This window comes from Stegodyphus dumicola, chromosome 3 (assembly GCF_044657685.1).
Source record: "Stegodyphus dumicola isolate Sdum_Otavi_A_Nest chromosome 3, ASM4465768v1".
Lineage (NCBI taxonomy): Eukaryota > Metazoa > Arthropoda > Arachnida > Araneae > Eresidae > Stegodyphus > Stegodyphus dumicola.
Window position 1 is genome coordinate 51,959,624 of NC_140770.1, and position 25,009 is coordinate 51,984,632.

General features: G+C 34.6%; 1 protein-coding gene across 2 annotated transcripts in view; it reads right to left on the reverse strand.

The window, feature by feature from the left end:
• The window catches only part of LOC118187418 (uncharacterized), a 43,646-nt gene that overhangs the window by 8,682 nt on the left and 9,955 nt on the right, over positions 1-25,009 (reverse strand). The window contains exons 3-6 of one of the 2 annotated variants that reach the window (XM_035357636.2): positions 17,157-17,325; positions 10,574-10,756; positions 4,588-4,832; positions 3,182-3,388 (exon numbers count right to left, since the gene is read on the reverse strand). In XM_035357636.2, coding sequence (XP_035213527.2) covers positions 3,182-3,388; positions 4,588-4,832; positions 10,574-10,756; positions 17,157-17,325 — 804 coding nt within the window. The remainder of the gene's footprint in view (positions 1-3,181; positions 3,389-4,587; positions 4,833-10,573; positions 10,757-17,156; positions 17,326-25,009) is intronic. The other variant, XM_035357637.2, reaches the window with a different exon arrangement.

The window sequence follows — 25,009 nt, forward strand, 5'->3', positions numbered from 1 at the left end:
AAAGTGAGATTTCATCTGTTTCGCCATGTCCAGACATATTTCTGTACCTTTTAGAGTGAAGTTTTTGGTTTTTTCATTGAAAAGATCTTCAGAAGTATCTTCAATTCTAGAATATCATCAATAGTTATTTCAAGGCCCACCAGGGCCGAGCGGTAAAAACCGCTGAACATTGGTAATTCGGTACGGGGTACGAGTCCCGGCAAGCGGGCTGGTTTGGGCGTTTTCGTGGTTTTTTCCATGTGTAACGTGGTTACGAGTCAGTATCCCTTAGAAACACTTTCCTCCCTTTCCGTGTAGTGCCTAAGGGCGGAGCATGTAATAAGTATAAAAAAAAGCTATTTCAGTGAATCTATCGCTCCTATTTCGTGTGCAAGGCTTTCTGTGTTATTATATTCAAGCTTAAATGGCTCAACAACATTTTCCTGACTGACAATTTCCGGTAATAAAGCACTCCAGGAAATATGTAGATTCGATCGGCGCATTTCCTTTCGGGACGAGCCGATTTCTACACATTTTAAAATTTAAAGTTGTCGGTTAAAGGTTTATCCAACTAAGAACTACGCGAAGCCGTCACACATTTTCTAAACTGTGTTGTAAAAGTACTACGTTGTGAAGAATTTTCCGCGTTTTTCCAACCGCGTTGGAGGGAAAATGCGTTGTAAAGGTACCGCGTTGTAGGAGACCTACCTACATATAGACAACGGATATTAATGAAACAGGGCTAGTCTGATACAGAGGGTGTTAAAGCATTTTTAGAATGATTTCAGGGCCGCTTAACAAATGTTCAAAATGTAAAAAAACTAAAAACCTTTTTTCTTTTAAATGTCAGAACTGATTGCTTTTTTTTTTTTTCTGGACTATATCTTTGGATTGTGATTTCCCTGACAGAGGGCTTTTCGAAAGATTTTCACGAGGTATTGATTTTCATTCCTATTCCACTTCTTTCAAGACTCCACGAATCGTGGTGGGTTTGCGGTTAGAAAGAGCTCTTTTCATGAGACCAAAGGCACAATAGTCCACAAGTGAAACACCAGTCGCCTTTGCAGAGATACGTTGAAAAGGTACGTATGAAATACATGCATCAGTCTTCATTTTTCCAAGGAATGCAGTGCTACTTTCCGAAGTGCGACTTGTTGCTTTGTCTTGATGAAGTTCTACTCTTTAAAATTCATGGGGATAAAGAAATGGAATTGCTTTTGTAAGACGTAAAATCATCAGACGTAAAACATTCTGCTGATACTACGTTCAGTTGATTTCAATACACCCCACTTCTTATGTTTAACATCCCATCGTGAAGGAATCCTGCTACCACCTTAACGAAACTTCCTTTGCATTGAATGAGCCAATTTTGCGTATTTCTTCTCGTCGTTTTTGATAATAAATTGACATTTTTTTAAGTCATTTAGGTGCTTCATCAAGGGTCACAATGTATTGCCATTTATCTTCTACTAAGCCTTTTCCATTGTACGGTAATACAAATTGTTCTTGTTGAGCCACATGCCTCAGCAAGAACTGGTGCACACCATGCTTTTTATCTTTATTAAATTATAAATCTTTGTTTATTATTAAAGTTTTATTGTTACAGATGTATTGGAAGACTTCAAAATTGACGTTTGCGTCGGTGAATTTTTGTTTCTTGTTACCAGCGAATTAACTTCAGAAACATTAGAACAGTACTTACCTTTTTCGGGAATTTGTTTGGCCTCTTGTTTCCATATAGAAGTAATGATTAACAGTGCTTTCTTTTCCGATTAATAATATTACTTATTTTGCACTTAAAAATTTTAATACTATGTATTTCATTACTTTTTTGAGTTATTGAAGAGGAACAGTTTTCTTCGGCGACATTTTGAAGATGAATAGATTTAAAAGTAACAGACGATATTTCTCAGTTCAAGTAATAATCTGTTGCCAGAAGTTTTTATTCCGAAGTATTTGCTTTTTTCCAGTTCTTGATCGAAATCGTTGTAAAAGCGTGTAAACACCTTCTGTATCAATCGATTGTCTGTTAAAGAAACATAATTGTTTATTTACCTAAACTTTACTTGTACTACGGTTGTGAAAATTCTCTGCATGTAAAAGGAAGAGAACTCTTGAAGTATTGTTATCCATTAAGAAGAAAGTTTGAAAAGTTTTCAATTCAGCACACCTTTCATGCTTTGCTCTTATAAATAATATATTTTACATAATAATAATTTAATTCAAATTTGAGATAACTGTAATTACAAAAGACAGTTCTAAGACAGTAAAAGGATATTCAAATGTTGAAACTACACGGTTAAATCAAGCTAATATTTTAAATCTTGCTAACTTTGCCATTTTCATACTTTGTCAGACATTAAAGAATTTTTAATTAACAAACTCAAAGATTTCGAAGGCAGCAATAACAACACTGTACGGAAAAAGAAAACATTTTATCTCCAGTGCGCGAGACTTTGTATCGGAAATTCTAAAGATATGCTCTTTTTAAAATATTTCGCGGTATTTCTTTTGAATTGAATTTTATGGTTTAACTGCGAAGAACATGATATTTAATAAATAAAGGTAACACTCGAAACGTTAAAAAAAGTCTCTTTGGCCGTAAAATAAAATCTGAAAACTTTCAGATTCTGTTTGGTTTTTCTTTTCTTTTTACTTAAAATTTTTTTTTCAAGTTTAATTTGTAAAATTAGAAAATTCCTTAAACAGCAGTTACTATGCATTTATTTCTCAGAATGTTAGTTTTCAGCGTGTTCGCCTTTAATATGTATATAAGATATTTGATTTTACACAGCTGCTCTAATCCGAAGATTGTTAAAATAAAAAGGTTGGATAAATAAACAATAATTTCAACAAATATCAGCAGAGAGAATGCAATAAAGTTTAATGAACGGCCTATCTCTACTAACCTGATTATTAGTCGGAAACTTTCGCATTCATAAACTCATATCTCAGGGAACAAAAGTAAACAAAGATGCTAAAGCACAAGTATAATCTACTAGTTTAAAATTCTTAATATAGTTTAAAAAATAACATTTTTACCAAACTATAATAAAATAAATAAGGACTCTAATTTTGAGCTAGATTTAATCGAATTTTCACATTTTTACAGATGTATTTTCAATAAACTGAATTATCATCGAGGGGGAGTACAAAAAAACATTCCTCTTTTGGATATTTCTATAAATATTTGTTGACTTACGCTTAGGAACTTTAAGAAATTCTTCCATTTCTTGAGCTGGTGTGTTGATAACCAACAGGAAAGCAAAAAAGAGATGTAATGCCAGTAGAATTTCTACTGCACTCCTGAGACTAGAGTCTGGTAATGTCTGTATGATGTCTGGATTTAAATCCTTGCCGTATACACTGTATCCGAGCACAGCCACTGGTAGGTACAGCAAAAGTAAAACTGCAACATATGAAAAGTTTAAAGATTTATTTTTATTGTGAAAGATATCATTAAAGACAAGCCTAAATTCTAATAAATTAAATTTTAGACGAGTTAAAACTAATCTTCCTATAGAAGAGAAAGAATTCTTTCATTAGTTACTAATACATCTTGACTTCTCTGTCAATGTTTTGATTCCCTGTTTTATTTATTTATTTATTTATTTATTTTTAGTCCAAAAGGCGTTATCCCAGAAGGGCTATTAATTTCGTTTTGGCATTTGCACTGAAAACTTTAAATGTCCGTTTCAATTTTCAAATTGTTGCCACCAAATATTAGAGCCCTGCATTACATTTAAAGAAATCAAATAATAAAGAATCCTCATGAATGTATATATGTTTCTCGCACTGTGAAAACACAACGGTACCTAGAGACATCCAATTTTGAATAACGTAGTCTTCCACTCGAATATGGGCATCTGGAAGCCTAAATTTGGAATCTGTTTTATTATCTATTTCATATTTTGTAAATATTTAATGAATTTTGGATTAACAAACTCAACGATTTCAAAGCGAGCAATGGAAACACTTAACAAAAAAAAAAAAAAAAAAAAAAAATATCTGCAGCGAGCGAGACTGTGTATCGGAAATTCTAAAGATATACTCGTTTAAATTATTTTGCAATGTTTCTGTTAAATTGAATTTTATGACTTAAGAGCGAAGAACATGATATTTAATAAATAAAGGTAATACACAAAACGTTTAAAAAAACTCCCTTTTGGACGTAATATACAATCTGAAAGCTTTCAGATTTATTTATATATTTGTATCACATAAATATATGAAAATAAGAAAGATAATTTAGGAACAAAAGGGAAAAACTGATTAAGTTCTCGTCATCATTTTAAATTAGAAACTGAAATGTACTTGTTAATAGATCTTCATGCACTGTATTTTCCAGATGTGTCTCCTGGCACTAAAAATAATAGAAGCTAGGAAGGTAGGATGATGAACTACACTGAAATAAATGACTGGAATCTTCTAAGTAATATAATCAAGTATAATTCGAATCCGGATATATGGTAAAATGTTGGATAATATATCTACTAAATATTTTTCTGCTTATGCATTTAGATGTTATTATAGACAGAACGGCCCGACTTTTTTTTTTTTTTTTTTCGTAAAATCTTTACCTAACTAAACAAAGAATACAACGCTCACCTGAAAAGCCAATAGTGACTGCTTTTGGAAACTGGCTTCTATCCCTCATATCATTCTGAAAGGTTGGAAATGTAGAAGCTCCACCAAAGGCGAAAAGGATTGTTCCAAAGGACAAGAAGAATGACATGACCGTCGGTGGAGGGTATTCAGGATGCGATGTACCCTTTCTTTCTTCTTTGACTAGAGCTACAATCAAAAGAATGCAAGCCAAGGTTGTTGTTACCAAAGCTCCTATTGCTGCAGGCCTTCATACCAAAGAAGAAAATTCACGAAGTTAAAAATAATAATACCAATTTATTTTTACTTTAGCAAATATATTGAAGGCAAATTAGAAAGACGCGCCTTCAGTCTAATTCATATTTTGCAAACTACTTTTAATGTCTTTTTTTTTTTATTGAATATTTAAATTCCTTGTGCACGACATAGTATTACACAAGGCTTACAGAGGTAAGTAAAAAAACAAACAAATACAACAACACAACACAAAATAAAATTAACTTACAAATTCACAGATGGCATGTAAGAGATGATTATACTGAAGAAAGGAAACTCCATTTTGTCTTGAACAAATACATGAATAGGGAGAGAAAATTCACAGAGTTTAATTTAGAAATGAATTCTTTTCGTTCTTTCGTAAGCTTTGAACAATAGAACAACAAATTTTGGACATTTTCCACTCCCCCAAAGCTGCAGGAATGCAAGTCTGTATTAGAAATTTAGTAATTTCAAAATTACAGCAAAATTGTTTATTATTTAGTCTGTGAGGAATGGAAGAAAAAAAATATTTAGTCAAAGAGGAGAAGTAGTAGAATTTCTGTATAATTCATTCCACTTGAGAGTTGTTTCATCCCTACATTTTACTTCCTTGTACGAAGTAAAAAGAAAGTATTGTAATCCCGGAAAGTTTCAGGCAGCATATTTCAACGAAAATATCCATTTTGACCGCTTTCGAATGCAATTTAACGATGTTTTTGCGCGACATCTGTTCGTAAGGACAGAATAAAAGGCTCTTTTCCTCCAAAAAAAATTATAAAACTGTTTTATAATGAATACTGAAGAGAATTTTTCATGGTGTCTCTACGTACGTACGAATGTATCTCGCATATTTCAAAAACGAGTGGCCTCAGAACGTTGAAATTTTGTATATAGGACAGCTATAACATGTAGATGTGCACCTCGTATTTTGGTTACAATCGGCCGCACCAAACATATATATATATATATATATATATATACTCTGTTACCCGGCTCAGTGATCTCAGTTTCTTTACTCTTATATGTTTGTAAATTATGAATGTTTTGCTTTAAAAATGATCGAATTATGTAGTTCTTATTTTCCGGTTAAGGTTTTTATGCCTTTAGAAAATCTGCAAGCAATATTTGTAGAATCATAAACAATTTAACAGGTGTTTAAGTGCGGTTAAGTCTAATTTTTAAGTAACATGGCGGACATATTTTTTTACATTTGAAACAGCAGAATACTAGATTTGTTGCCAATCTAGAGAGACTAAGCTTCGCAACAACAAAGATAACGCCTTAATTTATTATTGCGAATTAAATCATGTGTAATTCATTCTGGAATGTTTTGAGGAAATAAGGGTTTGAGATTTACTCCAAAATTTTTAATATAGATATTTTGAGTTTTTATGTATTTTTGCCTTGTTGTGAAGTGAGAATTAAATTAATTGAATGAGAAATACTGAATCGTCTGTGAAAAACTGTTTCTTTTTTGTTTTGTTTGCTTAATTTCTTTTATATATCGTTCTAGATTTATTATAGTATTTGAATAGAACATGTGGCAATGATTAGATAATTCTTCAAATGATATGAATTTTGTGCATTCTGAGTTATAATATGAACGAAGTATAAAGCTGTTAAGTGAACCTAGCGCCAGAGGTCGCTATGGCGCTAGGTTCCATAGCGACACCAGAGCGTCGCTATGGTAAACAAATATAATGAATTTTAAAGAGTGCATTTATTCTATTGTGGTTTATGCGCTATCGACGAAGTAGATTTAATTCAATCCAATACGTTTAAATGAAATGCAAGAAAAAAGCGTATAATTTAATATTCTTTATAAGGAAGTCATGTGGTGTACACATCAGACTTTTTTCTTAAAGAATGACTTAGGCAGTAACATTGGAGTATTAACTCGAAGATTTGTAGTTTGTTTTGCCAACCAATCAGCCCTTTCATTTTATAGATTGCCAGTGTGGCCACGTACATCAGAAAAAATAACATCAACATCTTTATTATTAAAGTCTTCAAGAATGGCATGAGAAGTGACAATTAATTTATTACATGAGAAGATATTCATAAGAGAATATAAGGATGAATGAGAATCAGTGCAAATAAGAAATTTAGCACTTAACGAACAGTTGTTAGATATCCACTTAATTGAGTAATGTACAGTAATTCGGCTTGGAAAACATTGCATTCATTGGGAATTCTAAAGAGTTTGTATTCCAGTTTAGAACCACGAGGGAAAACGAATACGCTAACTTAAATAGATTTTTAATTTTACTGCCATCTGTATAACACACAATTGGGAAATTATCATCAACGGAATTGTCATAAATGATAGTTTGAATTAGCAAACGATCGGCAGCACTTTTAACGTTCCATGATTATTATTGTTGAAAAATTTATACGCGTTTAAAATAAGGCAAAACCATCCTTAGATTATATTAATTTGAGTAAAAGCTGTACGTATTCCTAAAGAATATGATACACGTTACTTGCTTAAGTTAAAAATAACCAATGCTATTTTGCCGGAAATGCATGACTTAAGCAGAAAAATTAAAGTTAGTGAACATTTAACGAAAAAAAAAAAAAAAAAAAAAAAAAAAAAAACCGTTAAGTTATAATGTAAAGTACTTTTTTCCCCTTCCTTCCCTCCTCAAAAGGATCAATCTTGAGAGATTGATCCTTTTGAGAATGATCTTTAACAATATCAATCTTGAGATCAATATCAATCTTTATCAATATCAATCCTATATTCCTATATATAAAAAACGATCCTACATTCAATTTTGATTATTAGCAAAGTTATTACCTTACTATCAGCGGAGCTTAACATGCAGGGGCAAGAGATAAAAAGCTTTAAAATATTGCATTAAGGAATTCTAATCTTCTGTCAAAAATTTAAAAAAAAAAAAAAAAAAAAAAAAAGATAAATTATGCATTGTCACTTATCCTGGGTTATTTATTATCTATTATTTTATTTTCATTTCTATCAAAATTATCCGAAAAATGTTAGCTTTTTTATTGTTTAATTAAATTTCCTTGAAATCTTCCCTGGTTATCAATTAGAAAAAAAATTTAGTTATGAACTTGTATATTCTTTGTTGACGTTCGATGATACATCAGTAAGAACTAGATTAATGAAATGTGTGTGTGTGATTATGGCGAAGCCTCGAGGGCTATCTGCCTAAGAGGAGGGATGCCTTCGTGGAGGACTTTCTAAGGGAAACTGGCTCGTATACACCTTACACATTAATGAAATGAGTAGGAACATTAAGGCAGGAAATGTTTACAAATTAGATAAACATAAGCGCGACATAACTTCATGTGTAGATAATAAATGCCATCACTAGGTATACATGTAATGCAATGTGAAAATGAAGTACTTAACCTTGATACCTTGATGTATGCAAATGACTGGGCATTGGTTTGTGAATTTCCTGTAAAGGAGAATAGGAGAAAGGAGACCATTAATACTTTAGGAACACCTTATTTAATAATTGAATACCTCAGACTGGGCCCTAATTTTAGGTTGGAAATACCCAAAATTCCTCGTAAAAGTAAATCTAGAATCTATCAACGAAAGTAAAAGATTTCCCACATTCACTTTTCTACTTTTGGACTTAGGCCTAAGAGTCCCTGTGTCAGACTGCGAGAAAAAATTGCCTTTATGAATATTTCACTATTTAAAAAGTACGGAAACTTGTGTAAAAGCAAAGGTGTAAGAACAAACGCTTAACGCTGACATCCCGAATAATATCATAATTCTTAATAGTATTTGGTATAATAATTATTAATGGTATGGCTAATTATTAATTAATTGAATAACGATTATTGGATGAGTTAAACAACAAGAATTATCAAGTACGTAATATTTACAAATTTGCAAGACTACTTTTCTAAGATTTATATACAGAACCCTCTTCTTCAGCTGCAGAAGTGCAAGTGACGAACTCTTATTGCGACTCTATTCACACAATAATTAAAAGTATATAATTTACATTTTAATTACTTTGTATTTACGTAACCTGCGTGTTTTTAAAACTAAAATTTATGTTTAACTACTCTTTTCAAGTGAAGTACCTCCGAAAACATGGTTCAAGATATGCTTGTTTATAAAAAAGATGCACCTGTTTGAAATTTTTTTGACACATTGTATACAAATACTATCAACATCTTAAATTTAAATTTGCTCTAAAATGTTTTAGTTATTCTTAAGACATTAAAATAATTAAATATGAACCACTTTTTAAGAATTGTAAAAGAAGATAAAAAATAAAAAAGATAAAAACGAATCATTTGACTGATAAAAACCATGAATTTGATACAGGTAACTGATAAAACTTAACCGGATTTAACTAGTTAATTGATAAATTTAGCTAGTTAATCTGATTTTATTAACTGCTAAAATTAACTTACGATATTTTTTTAGAGCTTATTAAATGCTCCGCCCTTATGCATTACACGGAAAAGGATAGATGCCACGTGGGTATCTTTTTAAGGGAAACCGGCTCGTATCCACATTGCACATGGGAAAAACCAGAAAAACTCTCTTGCAACCAGTCCGTTCGCCGGAACTCTAACCCCATTAACTTAACAAAAAAGTATTATTTTACATTGAAACTTCTAGTTGCCATAACTTAGTCATATACGATAAAATTTCGTTAAATTTATCACTACCAGCAACGCTTTGCCACATGAATATATGATTTTGTTTGTTTTTTTATTTAATTACTGGAAAACACTCGAGGGCTATTTCCGTAAGGGGTCACCTTCACGGGTGACTTTCTAAGGAAAAGTGGCTCACATGTATGTTACACATGGGGAAAACTACGAAAACGCCCATGCACCCGGAGCGTTTTGCCGGATTTCGAACTCGGACCGGTGGTCAACGACCAGTAGTCAACGATAACTACCAAAATAAATGTGACCGTTGATCAGTGGTCAACGACTTTACCGCTCGGCTCCTGGTAGGCTCTAAGTCCTGTATGAAGTAAATTAGAATCATCATTGGTATAACTGATAATTTCTATGTGGACCAACCTTTCGTTGGCGGCGAAGAGAAACAAAAGCCCAAGTTCTTGTCTCTTAACTATCTATATGCTTCTTATTTCCGCCATTTCGGGGGTCCTTAGAGTCTCTCTATTGTCTGCTTATGAGCCACGGTTTTGGGATCCACCCGAAGATATAGCGAGAATGTTCTTTCAAGTGTTAAAAACCGGCTTTTTCTGTTTAGTAGCCACACCATTTACTATATCAGCAATCTGTGTAAGCCGGAATTGAACATGTTGCCGTATTTGGCTTCATGGCCCTTATAACCGATAAATGTCTAAGAAACTCTGCTTGATTAACGTATTGTTGAACACAGCAATACAAATCAATGTAAGAAATTTGAAGAGATCTCAAAGTGTTTAAATTGTTATTTATATTTGTACGGGAATGAAGTTCTCGAAGGAGAAAAATAATTAAAATAATAAGTAACTGTATAAGGTATTTCTCCCGCCTTCTTAGCATGCTTTCGTAGTGCAGTGGACAGCACGCTGGTCTCGTATTCCAGAGGTCCGTGGTTCGATTCCCTGTGAAGGCGTTTTTCATTTTTCATCACTCCTGCTTCCAAGATACCTAATGTTTCTACAACTGTACTTCATACAAAAGCTTCAGTCGCAACATGAAGAACTGTACCTAAATTTAATGCAATAGTTCTTGTTAATTAAATAAATGTTGAGGGAAAAATTTAGTTTACCAAAAATCTTCTGGTGTCCCCAACCACATGAGTGGACATAAGATGGCAGCTATAATTAAAATCCAGTAGCAGAACGATAGTCCCCAACTTGACGCTAAAGTTCCAATTAACTCCGAACATAACAGCAGGAATACTGTCGCTACACCGAATAACGTAAAATCGTTGCAAAAGGACACAATATACCTGAAAAGTAAGGTATTTTATTCACTGTGAAATACTGCATGTTAAAACAATACATAACTCTATATCTTTACCGATTTCATGTTTCCGTAATGAAAACTGCACCAGTTAGAAATTATATTTTAAAGCTTTTATTAAATTTTAGTAAGAAAGAGATATGACTAGAAAAAAAAAAAAAGATTTCCTTCTTATTTATCTGAATTAAACGATCGTTCAGAAGAGAAGAAGAAAACATTGACAAGATCATCGAGAAAAAATAAATTTCTTTGCTACTTACATAAGCGCCATACTTTCTTTATATTTTCCAATTAATTCAAAATAAAATAAGGGAACATATAAAATCAGGTTGCGATATGAGAGAATTTACTCTCATCTTTTGTTATTAAGTGCAGAATACATGTCCCTATTGCATGCGTACGGGTTTGTAATAGATTGAATGCACACAGATCCGATGATAGGTTAATAAAATTTATTTTATCAAACTAAACACTTCAAAGTTTTAAATTTTCCGCAGAAATACTAGTACAGGTGTTCACAGCATTAGAGAGTACAATCAATAGTTGCTCTTCAAACAACTAAGAAAGTTAAACACAAGGCAATGCAAAGCGCATCTAAAAAGAGAAAGCTAACGGACATATTGCAGTTCACGTTGAACTAACAAATAACTAAACAACTACTGAAAGCAGATGCTCTCTCCGGCGTTATATAGTTTTCAACCGGCCGCCGAGAAATTTCTAGTACTTTCTGCTTCTCAAAATAAGTGGAAAGCAATATGAGGGTCGAATTACGGTTACAGCTAATATAGTGTACTGCTATTACAGTATAGTATATTATCTGTAACTACTACAGTATCAATTACAGCCTGTTATGGTGATATAGGAACCGGATCAAAATAGCGCCAAATCTGATGAATCTCGTGCCAAATTTGGTGACTTTTTATTGCTCAAATCTGGCGACCTTTGGTGAGTTCTCCGAGTTCCAGTTTACCGAGATACCCATTTACTCAATGTTAAACGGACTGCCTTGTATTCTTACTTTTTCGGCATAGCTTTTCTCTCTAGATTTTTTTTTTACATTACACAGAAAAATGCAACAATTTCATATATAATTGCACTAAAATCATCTATCTATGTACAAAATTCGTAACATTTTCCAGTAAATTCAAAATTAAGTAAGTGAACGTGTAGGATCAGGTTGTGATCTGAGAGAATTTACTTTCATCTTTTGTTATTGAGTGCAGAAGCTTCAGAAGTTAAAACTTTAAAGAAAAAAAAAAAAAAACGCAGTGAAATGTATCGCGATAGACAATGAAGAGGTGTATGCGTTTAGATATAATGAAATAGGTACGTTTCCGCTATAACTAAAGACATTACATGTGAATGCTGCTTACCCTTTCACTTCCGTATTAATTGGAAGATGGACTATTTATAGCATACAAAAGCTCCCTGGAGAGGAGTATTATAGTGTCTTATTTGCCCAAACGTCTCTGGGTTCCCAATCCACAGATGACGATTTACCACATCGCTATACCGGCTTCCCACACCAGTGGGTCACCACACCAGTGGTACGAAGATCTCGATAAGCGTGGAACATATTATTGAAATTGCTCAGAATTGGTTATTGCGCTACCCATTCGGATGGCTTAACGCCATTATACTCCAGGACAACATAGGCTGCCCTTACGGATAGTAGGAACCAGGTCCGTGTATTTTATGCCCTTAGAGCCGAGACTGTCAGAATATAATACTTAGTCAGTATACTAGGGGAGTTAGGGCACATCATAAGGATTAAGAATTGCATAGGAACCTATACCCGGAAATATCAGGGGTAAGTGGTAGCAGAGCTAGAAGATGGGAAAGGAAACAAGAGAGCGGTTATTTTAAGCATTTACTGGACATGAATACAAATGGTGTTTCGACAGCTTGAATGTTACAATAGAAGCTCGAAGTTTGCACCATCAGACGCCAAACTTGCCTGACACCGACGGATCATTGATTGCCGAACATGTTCAAACACACCGGGAGTTTCTTTGATCGTAGCAGCTGCGCAGGCGAGTCTTGCCACGAGATCCATTTCAGACACAACAGGATCGTAATACACGACACTTTTGATGGCTCCCCACAAAAAGAAATCAAGGCTCGATTAATCCGGTAAGCGTGTGGGCCAGGGAACCAGTCCACCACGCCCAGTCCATCGATGCGGGAATGATCTGTTCAGATGGCTACAGACATCCAGTCCAAACTGAGCAGGCAGCCCATCATGCTGGAACCAGATGTTCACAAGCTCTCCGTTCGTATAGCGTTCCATGCTCTTCGTATGGTGTCTACCGCTCGAATGAAGCAATCCTCACTTTAAACTAGCACTCTGCTCACTTTCCACCAGCAGACTCCACTCCACTAGCACTCACCAGTAGAGCACCTCCTGGTGGCGTACAGTGCCGTTTCTGCCATGGGTTCCTATGCAATTCTTAATTATGTGCCCTACCTCCCCTAGAAATTTGTCGTAACATTTTCGGTACACACACTCGGCTCAACGGGGCTGGTGACCGTCGAAAAAATCGCGGAAGAAAACGTCGCAAGGAAAACAACACATGGCGAAAACCTCGTTGTACAAACATCGTATGAGAGAAGAAAGCAAAGAGAAAACATCGTGAAACAAAATATCGTCATAAAAAATAAAGCGGTTCAAAAACTTCGCAGTTTAAAAACGCCGTCGTCGAAAATATCATGGTAAAAAATAAAGTATCTACAAACCATCGCATGACGATAATATCGCACACATGCGTTTTTCAGCTTTTCAAAGCTGTAAATGCATTTTCGCATAATGATTTGGGAGCGCAAGAAAGGAAGAGGGATATTTTTACTTTTACATTTTATACTTTTGAATGAACTAATAAACTTCTTCTTAAAACGTAAGAAGGAAATTTAAGCATTTAAAAATTGGAAATGAGTAGAAAAATAATTCAACTTATAGCACTTAATAGAATTTTAAATTTACATAATTAACAATGCTCATTAATAAGTTAACTTTTTTATAAAGTTTTACTCATAATTTTTCATGAAATATACAGTCTATAAATGTTTAGAAAAAGGAACATAAATAACTGCATGAGATTACCTCTGTAAAAATTGCTTAGTTTGTAAGGATTATGTTAATTTTATTAACAGTTAAATTTTAAGTTCCTTTCCTGTCAAATTCTTAACTTCAACTTACTACTTCCAGCCAGAATGTAGTTTTGGAATCTCTCTGAATACATAACGAGGAAGAGCGGTATTTAACCGCGAAGTCTACTTGCTGAGTGAGAGAGAATCAGAGTTTCTGATTTGCGCGCGTCTGTCTTTTGGCTACTCTCTCTCAAAGCTGTTATTACGCTCGGCTGTACTTAGGCCCTTAATAGCTTCGTCAAATAAGATCAAATAAGTCAAAATTCGTCAAATAGTCAAATAAGATCCAGTAATGATGAAACTAATAAAAACGTATTAGCTTGGAAGTTCAGAAGACAGTGTTAACCATTTTGTTACAGAAAGCGCTGAAATTTCTTACTAGGGCCAAATGAATAAAATCCTGAAATACCATTAATTAAGGGGCCAACACTGTTAGAATCTTGATAGCTTCGGCTGTATCTCTTTTTAGTTTAGATTAATTTGAGTTTAATTCTTAGTCTCTTAACCCTTCGTATCTGTTGTTTCCTGTACACGAACTCAAGCGATTATTCGCTAACTAGTTCTTAGGATTCTTCACGTCAACGGTAACATAGCGTTTACGAAGTGAGAAACCCTACATGTTAATTACGAAAAAAATTTTTTTTTCACGTTTGTTAATCTGATATTGTTTTGGTGAAAATTATATCTTGTTTTGTTTCCGTTTATTCTTAAAGTGTTGTTAACATTTTTTGCGCTTCCAAATCTTTATACGAATATGTATTTACAATTTTTAAAACCTGAAAAACACATGTGTGCGATGTTATCGTCATACGATGATTTATAGGTGCTTTATTTTTTACCACGATATTTTCTATGACGATGTTTTCAAACTGCGAAGTTTTTGAACCGCTTTATTTTCGACGACGATGTTTTGCACTGCGATGTTTTGTAACACGACGGTTTCTTCTTGCGTTGTTTTCTCCACGACGTTTTCTCCCGCGATGTTTTCGGTTGTAACCAGGGGGGGGCTGCATGTAGATATGAATTTTTTTAAAGTTTTTTTTTTTTTTTTTTGCAGTGATATAGGATATCATTCTGACACCTGATAATGGAAAACTTACAAGTGTTAATTACACAAATGAGGCGGATACCATCTTTCGTGATTTCGTGATCTACATCTTTATAGGATTGACTCTAGCCATTTGGGCTATGTAAATTTGGTGCTAATGATTTTCTGCTCTGTACATGAAGTTTTATTGTGGCAATGCAAATTACGTGCGTTCATATGGTTCCATATGTTACTTCACTCACTCTCTTTTCCTCTTTTATCGTTCTTAATCTTTAAATTTTCTTGCGATTGTTTTGGCGCTCAGAAAATACTGCTCATATCTTTGGTGCATTATAACCGCAAAGGTTATGCGCCGGAAATCTATCCTAACCAACTTACATTAGTGTTTTGTAAACTATATATACCGTTCAAAGCAGCAGATGATTTTGTCCTGGACCGATCCCATTACCTTGCAAAAAAATAGGTATTGTTATAGGAAAGTTTTAAAATTTGTTCACTCTGATTTAATGTGTGTGTGTGTGTGTGTGATTATGGCAAAGCCTCGAGGGCTATCTGCCTAAAAGGAGGGATGCCTTCGTGGAGGACTTTCTAAGGGAAACTGACTCGTATACACGTTACACATGGGGAAAACCACGAAAACGCCCATGCAGCCAGCCCGTTCGCGGGATTCGCACCTCGGACCGAACTACCAGTGTTCAGCGACTTTACCGCTCGGCCGCTGGTGGGCCACTCTGATTTAATGAGAGTTCGATCGTTATTATTCATATCATTCTCGAGTTTGTATCTTATAAACCCTATATCTCGAGTTTTATTTTTGCTGAACTATGCATTGCTGAGAGTCGTGTAAATTATTTTTAGCCACCCATTAAAATGACTTCCATTTTTCTATTCTATCTGAAATTCTTTTGCAGGAAATTAATTTTCATTCAATTTTAAAATATAATATTCAGTAACAATTAAAGTCGTTACGTTCTGAGCAATATGTGCTGAGTCAAATAAGATCCAGTAATGATGAAATTAATAAAAAAGTATTATTAGCTTGGAAGTTCAAAAGACAGTGTAAACATTTTGTTACAGAAAGCGCTGAAATTTCTTACTAGGGCCAAATCAATAAAATCCTGTAATACCAATAATTTCATATGAGATACATTCCAATGACCTCCGAGTTCACGTGACTTACGTATAGCTAATGTAAACAAACAAGTTAGAGAACCTCAGAGATCACATGGCTGATGTAAACAAATTGGTCATTCTTCCTTTTCTTTTGTGGAATGTAACATCTCTTAGATTCCCAAAGGAAGGTTGAACAAAATGGCTATTTAGATTCAGTGTTTTCTGGCACCCTTCAGAATCACTTTTTTCTAAGACCTACAGAAAGCAGCATGGGGTAGTATAAATATCCCTTACCATATTGCTATTTAATCTGTATTCGATTGCCCGCTGGAAACTATGCCGACACTCAGGCTATAAAGCTGGTTGTCCTAGGACAATTTTAGGCTATAAAGCTGGTTGGTATAGGCTAACGGATGCTGAACAAAAATCTCTGTGGTTCGGCTGAATGGGATTTCCGGAACCGACCATTCATGGGAGGAGACCCGGGGTTCTTTCAGATCACTGGTTAGACTTATGTGTCTAGACAGCTCTGAACTACAGATTAAAATAACATTCTTCACAGCGAAAGACTAGAGCCATTGATTATTCGATGGTCGTTCAGGCTTGACAGGGACTGTTGGTATTGTCTTGTCTGCGACCAAAGCTGTGGGGAGCTACATAGTGGATGGTAGTTGCTGGTCTGGGAGGATATGATATGGTCGGTGTGGAGAGACGTATGAACTCTATTTTGGCTTAAACTTTGAAGTTAGTACCTCGTGACAGAGTGGTGCCCTGATCGAGGGAATTTTGAACGTTCGATTTTTCCTTAACTTGTGTAGCTAGTCGGTGCAGTACACTGACGACCCAAACTGTGAGGGAAATTAACCCTCTGCAACGATCGGGAGGGGTGGCGCCCTACCAGATCGGCTCTGGAGTTGCAGCTCATTTAAACCTTGAAAGGAGAGCTTAAGCTTTCCAGGGCAGGGGCTGTCTCTCTGGTGTTAATTAATGTATTCGATATACCATATTGACTTCGAAGACTTTTACAGACTTGGTAAATACAAAGTCTGAATAAAGTTTTAAATGTTTATCATCTTACCTCATTTTAGTTCCAACGGCTCTATAAGCTATAGCTGCATATGGGTATCTGTTCTTTTCTCTGTACTCGTCGTAGCGTTCTTCGATTATCATCCAGGATCTCCCAAGGCATATAGCGGCATAAAGAGTGTTCAGGCAGGAAATAATTAGAAGAGCTATCCCACTCCAACCTGAAAAAGGCGCAAGTACATAGCTAAATTAAACAAGCTATTCAGTGTCAACTTACAAAAATTAAGATAATCCTCAAATGTGCCACAGCATTTTAAGGAAAGTGTTCCACTTTCATAACTCGATTTGAAGGGAAAATCAGGTCTCAGTCCACATACTGCATAAATTTAGTGAACTTTTACGTGCTGTGATTGTGGACAAAATGACTCCACTCGTGAACGTTATAAGCTACAATAAACCTTTATATCTGAAATAGCCCATGGACACCCATCTCTTTAGCATTATTATTACAATTCATTGTAACATTGTGTTGCCAGTACCAATTATCTCATTATGTTTATCTGTTTACTAATTATGTTTATCTCCTATTTTTGTTGCACCAAAACAGATGTTGAATTTAATTTGTGAATTTCAAATCGTATTCAGACTATTTTGTATTCTACTTATGTCCTACATCATTGTTTTTAATAAATACTGGATACGGTGCGTACGGTGGGATTGCACAATGTACCAGAATAGGCAAACTCCAGACCATTTGGAAAGCTTCAGTCTATGTAAATTCTTATAAAACATGCAATTCCCCCTATCTCGCGTTTTTTTTATGAGTTAGTGTGGGAAGGTATTACCAGTTGACCTATGGTACATCGTTGGTGTCCCCCATATTTTACTGCACCTGTACCTGTGTCTTTTATTTCCTGACCAGAATCTAGCTGAGTAAATTTTTCGATGTCTATTGCTATAGTTCTTTAAGGGCCTCTATTGCTGTTTGTTGCTAAGTCTCAAGTTATGAGAAAAATTTTCCTAAACTGAATTTCCAATGCATTAACTACAGCTAAAGCATATGGTAGTTTTTCCTTACATTTTCCTTAAAAAGCCTGTAGCTGGGCTTAGGCAGCTCCCAAATTTAAAAAGCTTTTTCAGATGAAGAACCATTGAACTATCCGCGAAATCGTTTCATATCGCATTCTGTATACATTCCGTAATGATTTCCCACTATACAGCCATAGGGTGTTTATGTAACGAGATGACAGAACCAAAGTTTTATTCGTAGATGGATGATCTGGGACATCAAACACAGAAGGCTGAGCTGAGACGGATTTGCAGATTGAAGCGATTCCAATAATTTCTTCTCTGCTATTTGAAATTCTTTGTACTCCGTTTAAATGTAGAGATACTTTGATTAAGAACCCCCAATTCTTTTTCACATTTTTTAACAGTTGAAGTGGATATTATACATAAAAAAAGCTTCCTTGTATCAAAACACACAACTGCATAGCGGCTTCTTTCGCATTCATAGCATTCACAAGCCTCTCTTTAACAGCTCCAATGCTTTCTTCAGTTCCTATAGCATCTGCTGTTTTATTTATTTACTTATTTACCATCAGATGACCAGCTGCACCGCCTTTCAGACATTCAGCTTTTTATGCTCAACTGATGGAATCATCTACCAACTGTCTTGTTATAATATATAAAATTCACTAACGTTTTAGAATTTTGATAATTACCTAATAAAAATTAAATATTATCAGGACTTGTATTCCTCTTCACTTGCTTTGGAAACATGAACTGTCCTGACTCGGAACAGGGAGCTTACTCAAGCTATGTTCAATAAATTGTGAAGTAGACAATGCATACAGGAAGGGTATACGAAACCCTTTATTTTTCTATCTTTACAGAGATTTCCGGAACTTCGGAATACAGAGACCAACCACTTGTGGTCTGAACGTAAAAATATAAAACTACTAACTAAACTCTAACTAAAACTAACTTTGGATTAATATACAAGTGCCTAGCTTTAAGATTGGCCGTTATTTAACAAAATCCGTATGTAGTACAGAGAGCTGCTAAAACTACGATACGTTTGAAATTATCAAGAGGACTAAACCTCTGGCCTTGAAGGCAACCAGCAACCGAGTAAAACTACTATGGCAAGCGGCTTGCAATAACTCTTTCTTCTCTCTTGCTTGGCAAAAAGCCACAACTTAAGCACTTGGCGTTAGCAAGACAAATTTGCATAAATAAGTTAAAGCTTTTAATTCTGGCCGGAAGTAGAAAATAAGAAGTGATAGTAAAGATTTAAGACAAAATAAACGTTAGTAAAAGTTAGGATCCTTACAATATCATGAAATAAATATATAATTACATATATAGATACAATAAATAAAAATTGAAAACTTAGAATTAGATAAATGCCTAAATACAATGTTGTTATATAATATTATATAACAACATTGTTATATAATATCAATATAGTATTAGAATTTTGAGAATTATATAATAAATTTAAAAAAAATTAAACATATAAATACATAATACCTAAATAAATATGTAAGCAAATGAAACATAAATACGTACGTAAATACTTAGGAAGATCATTACAAATTTTGAAAACGAACAACATAATGTAGGAGAATAGAAGGGGCTGAGAATGTAAGTTATGTAAATAGTTTAGAATAAGAGTATAGTTTTTGATTATGGAGAATAAAGAGCAGTAATTGAATAAAATTTGATGAGAAATAGTATTTGAATGAATTAGGATGACTTGAATGAAAAGTTCATGGAAATTCTTGATAAAGAGTCATTCTTGATTAAAAATCTTGACTAATAATCTTGAGTTGAGACTTAATTAATATATTTAAGATAAATATATTAAGGAGATGGAGTTACAAAATATTCTTAAATTCTTGATTGAGCTTGGGAGATCTTGAATATGTACTTAAATAAAGATGGTCTTGAGTGAAAGCATTAAAATGAGATAGCAAAAAGGATGGCGCATTAAGTAAGGTAAATGAGGTAAATGAACATAGAATAATATGATTTCAAGTTCCTTTAAGATGCTCGATGTTTGCGGAGATATAGTTTATTATATTTTGAAAATGATTTCTTAGAATATTACTTTTTAATAACTATTTAAACCATCACTGAGCAAAAGTGTATGCTTTAAGGTGATAATCTTTAGTAAGGTTGCAGTGAAAGAGATAATGATCTATTGTGTCTTCATTCCCATAAGTACAGAGATTTGTATGGTGAAGTTCGAATCTATGAAGGTATTCTGTAAATGGACTATGAGCTGTTAGGAAAAATGTAATTGAACGTAATTTAATGTAATTTAATTGAAGTGTTTTTAATTTCTGTCTTCATCTCAGCGGCTATTGTTTCATCCTGGAGAGGGGCGATTGAATATTTACTTTTTATAGCCGCCTTCATTTCACCGGTATTCGCGATTCTTTCCTTCCTCATATCACAGTTTCTTCTTTGCTAGCAGATATCATTTCCGTACTAGCTTTTAGCTGCTGTGGGTTACAGCCGTACAAAGAGACCCCACTTCTGTCACCATTTCATAGAGATCTTTTCAAATAATCACTGTATGAGCAGGAAGAATTTGACTAATATTCTGCTAAAGTGTAAACCAAAAATAACAACCATAAATATCTCAGTAGAACGTAGAGATAAAGCAATTCTGGCTTAACACACTAAAAATAATACAGATTATCGACATTACTCACAGAATTACTAAAAAAAAAAAAAAAAAAAAAAAAAAAAATTGTGAGGTTTTTCTGTGAGATTCAAAGAGGACTACTTATGTAGGTTTTCGGGCATTTTTAAAAGCTTAGAGGTGAAAAAATAATTCAGAACTTTTAAAATGCGTTTTCAAGAAACTTGCGGAATGTCGCTTACTTGGCGAAAATGTTGTTGCGAAGGACGTCAGGAAATTATTTCTATTGAATTCTAATTAAAATATTTAAACATTAAGTTCGGTATATTTAAACACTGGGTTCCGAATCGCAACATGTTCAATTTTGTGGGAAAAAATATGCACATGGGTGAATCATATGCTGCCACAAATTTAGACAAAAACACATTCTAATTTATTACCTCAAATTCGAAAAATAAATGTATAAAAAAAAAACAATACGTAACATTAAACCAATACATAGAAGCGACAATAAAATCAAATTGACTCCAATATTTACAAACATTGACAACAATAGGTTGCTGCTTCGTGGAACTTCACAGGGACAAAAAAATCGGATCGAGTAAGATTTGGGGGATGTTGATTTATTTAACACAAGCGATGCGAGTTGTTTTTACGGAACCATCATCCTCAGCTGCCAAAGCGAAAAAAAAAAAATAAAAAAATAAAAATTAAAAAAAAAGCCTTTTTTTTTTGTGCTTTGGCAGCTGAGGATGATGGTTCGGTAAAACCAAACCATCGAAACTAGTCCTGTGAAAATTTGCAAAAATAACGCTGATTTTTGTTGTTTGACTTCTAAATTAATACTTGTTCGGCGTGTTATTTTATCTTAACTTTTAAATTGTTGATAATTCTACAATTATAGGATGCAGAATAACTAAAGGCATAAAAACTTAACCGGAACACAAGAACAACATAATTCAATCACTTTTAAAGGAAATGCACAATTTACCATCATATAAGAACAAAGAATAATAATAATAAAAAAAAACTGAGCTCACAGAGCTAGATAACAGAGTGAGTATATATATATGTAGAATTTGACTTAATTCACAGCATGAGAGCACGAAGTAATATTTAAATGGTTTATTTAATAGAAAGAAGTAAAAGTAAATAAGAAAAAGTAAATAAAGATGAAGTTAACGGTATGCAGGATTAGCATAATGATGTAGTCCTTTTACACCTAAAGGCATAACATCAAAAGCACAATCTAAGTTCCTAAACTCTTGAAGACGTGTGAGCCGTCTGCTCACGTCTGCTTTCCGCTCTCGACCAGGTCTCAGCGCTGTCTGGGATGATTCTTACTGTTCTGGGTGATGCTATACTGATGACGTCATAATCCTGGTATTCTAATTCAGCATTGGACGTTGATGACTCCCACATATATATATATATAAAGTAAGAAATTTAGACCTCATGAATGTTGAAGTGCACGGTTATCAGTCAGTTCAATTTTGAGGAATAAATTTTGACTAACTTTTTAAATAACAACATCTATGGGTTTAATGTTAAGATCCGAATGAATCACATCAGTACGGACATAACAGGCTGCATTAAGGACTAAACGCAGGGTCTTACTTTGGAAGCCTTGAAATTTTTTTATGCGTGTTTTTGCAGCTGTACCCCAGATGGTGCAATCATACAAAAATATTGGTCGAATAATGGAAGTATAGAGAAGAGCTTTGTTTTTGATTGACAGAGGGCTCTTTCGGCCTAGAAGGGAGTAAAGTTGCGTTCTGACGGTCTTCGCTTTATTGAGTGTATAATCAATATGAAGACGCCAGATTACTTTGGAATCAAGTATCACTCCAAGATACTTATATTAATTTGACCAGGGGACATAGTCATCGAAGAACTTTATATTAATGGCAGGGTACGAGATTCGAGAGAGTGTGAATATCATTGCAGCACATTTAGCTAAGTTAATTTTGATTTTTCAAGTAATGAGCCTGTGCTCGAGGCTATGGAGATAACTCTGAATATTGTGAACCAGAGCATTCAAATGTTTGTGTTCTGTTAGGATGGCCGTGTCATCTGAATAGAGTGCTAGAGTAACACTGGGTGATTTTGGAATGTCGTTGATAAAGATGTTGAAGATAGTCGGTTCGAGTAGACTACCTTGAGCTACGCCACTTAGGATTGGACGGGGAGCCGAAATGATAGAATTAACTCGTACTGAGAAAGAACGATTAGTGAGATACGTGCTAATTATGTGAATAAGTTGAACCGGAATACCAAGTCGCATGAGTTTGATAATAATACCCGTATGCCACGTCCTATCAAATGCTTTGGCTATGTCAAGAAAAAGGCCCCAATAAGCATTTTGCTACGAAAGCCTTTATGAATGAACTCCACTGTCCTCAGAAGCTGGTGCGTTGCGCACTGTTTTGCTCGGAAACCAAACTGCTCGTCAATAACGAATTTTTAGGTTCGGAGAAAATCATTCAGGCGTTTAAGTAGCACAAATTCGTAAATCTTTGATAACGAAGATAGGAGGCTGATAGGTCTCTAATTTTGAGGATTTGAATGGCACAGGCCAGGTTTCGGAATAGGCACAATAAGTGCTCTCTTCCCGCTTTGAGGAAAATAGCAACGCAGTAACATATAATTTATGAGTATTACTAAGAAAAATAGATAGCTGGTGCGTAGGTATTTAATCGTGCGATAGAAATAGAGTCCAATCCAGGCGCTTTCTTAGGATTTAATTTAGCGATATATTCGCTAACTTCGTGCATGGTTGTATATTGTATGTCTCCCTAACATGAAGAATTTAGAAATCTTTCAAGATTTAGTTAGAAGGAATTTGCGGTATTAGCAAAAATCCCTTCATTATGTGGTGTGAATTGTGTTTGGAGACTGTCAGCAATTAATTCAGATTTCTCCGTGTCTGTATGAGTCACCACTGTGTCCTTAGCTAAAGACGGAATGTGAGATTTGTGTTTGCGAAGTCTGGCAGATGCACGCCAAAGACTTATCTGTGGTCATTAGGGATTGAATGTGATTAGAGTATCGTGATTGATTGAACTGGTCACATGAAGCCTTGATCTCATTTTGGAGAGCACGAAGTTGTAATTTTAAGTCAGGACTTCTAATTCTTTGCTAAAGCCTTCGTACTTTATTCTTTTCGGGGATTTTGAGTTTGATTTCAGCTGGAAGTTTATTAAAATTGGCGCAAAGGGTGGGTTTTGATGCTTCTTTAAAAGTATCTGTTAGGATAGAAGTTAACTGATCAACAGCCTTGTCAGTATCGTCACTGGATTTAATTTCGAGGAGGGAAAACTTTTACTGTTAAGTTTATATCGAAAATTGTCCCAATTTGTAGAGACGAGTGCCGGAGAATTTTGATTAAAAGAATTACAGTTAAAGTAGATGAGTACGGGGTTGTGATCTGAGGATAGACAACTTTTCCACAGTCACGTGATAGTCAAAAGGAATATTTCGAAAAAGAGCCAAATCAATATAAGAAGGGGCTCCCTGTACATGGCATCGTGCGGGTTAATTCGGCTGTATAATTTTAAATTGGGCTCACTGAGCCCCTTTTAGGAGGCCACGACCAGCGGTGTTGGAATTTTTACGACGCCAAGTCTGGTGGTGACAATTTAATCACCAGCGATAATGATACTGGTTGATAAATTGAGCAGTTTGTTAAAATCCTCCACCGGAAATTTGTCTCTTGTTCTGGATAAAGGTGGAAGATAGGCAGAGATCAAAACTAAGGAAGGTGAATTTTGAATAAAAATTTCGATAATCGTCTCCTCGAGTCTGCTCAGACTCGGTGTGTCAATTCTGCGATGGGGAATATGATTTTTAATCAAAACACATGTATCACCATGATAAACGGCACGAGGATCCGGTGCTTGTCTGTCATTTTTATAAGTAAAATAATATGCAAGCTTAGGAACTCTCCCTGGTTGGAGTCTGGTCTCTTGGACAAAGATAATGCCAAAGCCCTTCTCTTCGACGTAATCACGAAATTCTTGATATTTACACATAATGCCATTAGCATTCCAGGTACAAAATTTTAAGTTCTTCAAACCTTTCAAAGTATTGAATTTTAATGTGAGGGAGAATCAGAAAATTGTAGAGTAACATAGCTCTCAAAAATATAGTATGCAGCGTCAGCACCAGAGGGAGCCACTCGTAGCTGAGGCTAGGCATTTTTGAATGCTAAGAGTAATCTATTCTGGTCAATGCCAGGCTGATTAGAGATT